Source organism: Pituophis catenifer, unplaced genomic scaffold (genome assembly GCF_029215685.1).
Source record: "Pituophis catenifer annectens isolate HBS135680 unplaced genomic scaffold, rPitCat1.0.hap2 SCAF_2, whole genome shotgun sequence".
Lineage (NCBI taxonomy): Eukaryota > Metazoa > Chordata > Lepidosauria > Squamata > Colubridae > Pituophis > Pituophis catenifer.
The window spans coordinates 161,049,506-161,053,957 of record NW_027256882.1 but is presented as its reverse complement, the minus strand read 5'-3'; the positions used below and the strand labels follow the sequence as shown (position 1 = coordinate 161,053,957).

The 4,452-nt window shown below is 45.4% G+C and overlaps 1 protein-coding gene across 1 annotated transcript; it reads left to right on the top strand.

The window, feature by feature from the left end:
* The first annotated feature begins 1,117 nt into the window (after positions 1-1,117).
* On the top strand, positions 1,118-2,365 carry SP7 (Sp7 transcription factor). Its single transcript, XM_070934934.1, has one exon. The coding sequence runs from the start codon at positions 1,118-1,120 to the stop codon at positions 2,363-2,365; it is 1,248 nt and encodes a 415-aa protein (XP_070791035.1).
* Positions 2,366-4,452: the final 2,087 nt, after the last annotated feature.

Sequence of the window (4,452 nt, the reverse complement as noted above, 5' to 3'; positions counted from 1 at the left end):
GCAGCTCCCATTCAGTGTGCCTTGCATCTTGCCCAGAACCTTGTGCCAAAAGACTCTTCAGTACCCAATAGAGACTAGATTAGGTCAATGTCCTCAAATTCAAAATGGACTCTTGTGGCACAATCACTATTTGTGATTGCAATAAGAAGGTAAAGTGTCTCTGCAACTCATCTTTTCAGACCGGTTTCTTTGGACATCTTTGACTCAGCTGTTTCAAAAGGTCACCATCTGAAGAAGCAGAAAAAATATACATCATGATCATGAAAATAGAAAGGAAGGTCTAATTCTTTTCTGAAGTGGCCTTTTCCTTGAGCAGTGAGCTAGTATACCTCATTAAAACAGATTTGTCATATGAAGCTATATCAGAATAACAGAATAACAGAGTCGGACGGGACCTTGGAGGTCTTCTAGTCCAACCCCCTGCTCAATCAGGAGACCCTATACCATTCCAGACAAGTGGCTGTCCAGTCTTTTCTTAAAAGCCTCCAGTGATGGAGCACCCACAACTTCTGTGTTGTACAACAGTGTTGTAGTATATACATCAGTGTTGTACATGTTTGTACATTCAATGTTGTAATTTCTGGGTTGTACGTCTGGGTTGCAGCAATAATATATATCATTTAAGGATAATGGGGTGACTTTTTTCATACATACAATTTATAATTCATATTATAATATACCATGAAACCCATCCATGCCAATAACTAAAGAATTGTCTCAGTGGCAAATGTGTTACCTTCACATTTTTGTTACACTAAGTCTAAAACCCATCTCCATAGAAAAATGTTTAAATTCTGTTTTTCTTGTTCTGAGGACAAATAGGCAAATGTTCACAGTAACGATTAGGAGGTTCCATGATGTCTTATAAAAGTATCCCATTATTGTAGAAAGGAAGGCTGGTAGGGTTTTTTTTACTTCTAATGGGCAAATACTGGTACTTATTATTCTTGGGGAAATAGTCCACTGCTTCTATAAGTAGAATGCGGTTTATGATCCTGTCTGTATTTCCTCTGCCCAATTTACAGCATTCCTAAATTTCCTTTTGCCTTTTTTTTTGCTTTTTCTCTCTTTTCCCACTCCCTAGGAAGAAGTGCAGTATGGCTCCAGTTCCCTGGCTATGTTGACGGACACTTGGGATAAATTTGGAAATTCTAACCCGGTTCAAGAATCAACCTCTCCCAGAAACACTGAGAACAATTTGGGAAGAAAACCTTACCTTTTGGGAGTAGAGTCTTTTGCTCCAAAACTCTGGAGCACTGAAGGCATGGGAGATTCCTATGCAGCCACTTTCCCCAATGGGAATGGATTGATGTCTCCTTCAGCTAGCCCACAAGCTTCTACCACTTACAGCAATGATTACAGTCCTTTCCCCCATTCCTTCTCAACCTCACCCACAACTCAAGATCCTTCTTCGTTGCTGGTGCCTAAGGGGCATCCATCTCCTGATTGTCTCCCCAGTGTCTATACCTCCTTGGACATGGCACACCCTTATGGCTCCTGGTACAAAGCTGGCATCCACCCAGGCATCTCTACCAGTTCTAGCAACCCTACGGCTTCTTGGTGGGACATGCATTCCAACAGCAACTGGTTGAGTTCTCAGCCACAATCCGATGGACTCCAGGGTTCCTTACAGTCCATGCCGAGTCAGGCGCCCATCAGCCCCCAGTTACCCAGTTACACGTCTGACTTCACAACTTTGAATCCTGCTCCTTACCCTGCAGTAGGCATTACTTCTTCATCACACCTTCTCCCTTCAGGACAACATGTGCTGCCCCAAGAAATGTATAAACCTAAGCCAGTGGCCAACAACTCCCTGATGGAAGGTGGGATTGCCTTGAAGTCTGGAAGAGGGGGCTCCTTTGGCAGCACAACCGGCAGGTCCACTTGCGACTGCCCTAATTGCCAAGAACTAGAGCGGCTTGGGGCCTCGGCAGCCAGCCTGCGGAAGAAGCCGATCCACAGCTGCCATATCCCAGGCTGCGGGAAGGTCTATGGGAAAGCCTCACATCTGAAAGCCCACCTGCGATGGCATACCGGGGAACGTCCTTTTGTCTGCAACTGGCTTTTCTGCGGCAAGCGTTTTACGCGCTCGGACGAGCTGGAACGCCACGTTCGCACCCATACCCGGGAGAAGAAATTTACCTGTTTACTCTGTAACAAGCGCTTCACTCGTAGCGACCACCTCAGCAAGCATCAGAAGACCCATAATGAAATGGGAGTGGGCAAACCCCCAGAAGGTGAAGTGGAGCGAGAAGAGGTTGCTACAGGGGCTAGTTCTCCCAGCGCTGCAGCCCTTCAAGATGGCCTGGCTGGAGAGGAAAAAGATGCCACCAGCCCCGAGCAAAGCAGTCTCCTGGAAATCTAATGGGTACTCTTGTGCGTGTGCTCCAGCTTGCTTACTTCGTACCATCTCCACCATTCTTCTTTTGAGTGCTTCCTGCTAAATAATTTATTTGTGAATGAAACACAACCGCTGTTGCCGTTAGCCGTTCCTCTAGCTAAGATTGTACCTTATGCAAAGCTTCCCTAACCCCAATCCAGAAGCCGAATTCAGCTGGGACCTCAGAAGGTCTATGACTTTGTGCCTAAAGACTCAAGAGGCAAAATCGGAAGCTACATCCTCTAATGTCCCTTAAGCTGTTAAAACCAAAATAGCTACCCGCTGAGGTCTCTATGTGATCACTTGGATAATGGCCAAAACGCTGAACTCGTAATATCATGCGTAGGACTAGCCAAGTAGCAGGCTGGGCAGGACTGAAATAAATTTTTCTCAGGGTATGTATAGGAATCACTTTCCATCTCATGTAAACCCACTGAGCATATGATTCTGAGCACCTCTCCTAACTTCTGGCACCCGTAGATGATGGAAAAAAAACAAGGGCCTTCTTTGAGATTAGAACACTCTATCTGCACCATTGAGTGTGCCCTTGTTCCCAGACTCTAGTGCAGTGATGGCTAACCTTTTTGCCATTGTGTGCCAAAAGTGGGGGGGAGTGCGGGAGGGTCGCTCATGCGTGTGCCCACACCCACAATTCTATGTGACCCACCTCCCATGCATGTGCGCGCAACCTCCCCCTGTGCTCCCCCCACTTTTGGCATGTGATGGCAAGGTAGGACCATTTTTCGCTCTCCCCAGGCTCCAGAGCCTTTCTAGGAGGCTGGGGAGGGTGAAAACGGCCTTCCCCACCCCACTGAAGACCCTCCGGAGGCCGGAAAAGCCCCATTTGCCAACTTCCGGTCCCACCGGAAGGCCCGTTTTTCACTCTCCCCAGGCTCCAGAGCCTTTCTAGGAGGTTGGGGGGCGAAAATGGCTTCCCCCCCGATGCCTTCCGGAGGCCGGAAACAGCCTTTTTCCTGACTTCCGGTGAGCCCAAAAGGCCCGAAAATCAGCTGGCCAGCACGTGCATGCACGCCAGAGCTGAGCTTGCATGCCCACTGAAATGGTTCCGCGTGCCACCTGTGGCACACGTGCCATAGATTCGCCATCACGGCTCTAGTGCAATCTCTTACTCAGAAGATAATAGTCCAATAGGCATTTCGCAGTGAGATGGGCGGCAAACAAGTTTGATAAGTATATGAATTAATAAGTTGGTTAGCTTCAGATGCTGAAAGAGTGCTTATTATAGCTTTAAGAGCTGCAAGGGAAAAAAAAGTTTTACAAGGAATGGCTCTCCAGGTGACTGATAGCATTAATGAGAAAAGCCACAGCTGGTAAAACTGTGCCTATTTGTCAAGCTCTTCAAGATTTGTAAGCCCTGGCAGGATCCAGATATGGAATTTTATTACTAAGCCTCCACCCTTTCTTTAAATAAACTTGGAAGCTACTGGTTAGAAATTGTTGCTTCAGTAAATATAAAGGGAACTTTTGCTATTAAAATCCCATCCTATTTAAAATTAAAAGTCTTGGTTCTGGGCAGTAGGAGGCCTTAGGTAATATTCGGAAGGGCAAATTAGCAGCCAATTATACAGCCATCACTCTTCCATCAGTATAAACGGGGATTCTATTCTCCCTTGATTTCTGTCCATATTTTTTTCGATGCAAGATCAGCAAAGATTGTGCAGTTGATTGGGTCATGCAGTGATCACTCCAAAGAAGATGCTGGCATTTTGTAGGTAGAATTTCTGCCTGTTCCCCTGGTTTTATATAAATGTCACATACTATGCCAAGAGCTAATTTGGGCCCTATTTTGAATATTAGGGACATGACCTTATATAGTACAAAATGGACTGTTCCACTGAAGTGCAGAAACAGAGAAATTCTAGTGTTCTTTACTTTACCAAGGTAAAGGAAGTTGAAGAGGAAAACCAATAATTTCATAGGAAAAATAAGAAGAATCGTTCACAAGAGGTCCCATATAGGTGCTACAAGGCTGTTTTGAACCTTTCTCTTCCCATATATTTAATCTAGAAATATATTTATCCTTAAATTATGATGAAAAATAAATAGAGGTG

Coding starts and splice junctions, on each gene's coding strand:
- SP7 (XM_070934934.1), top strand. CDS start 1,118: ATGTTGACGGACACTTGGGATAAATTTGGAAATTCTAACCCGGTTCAA.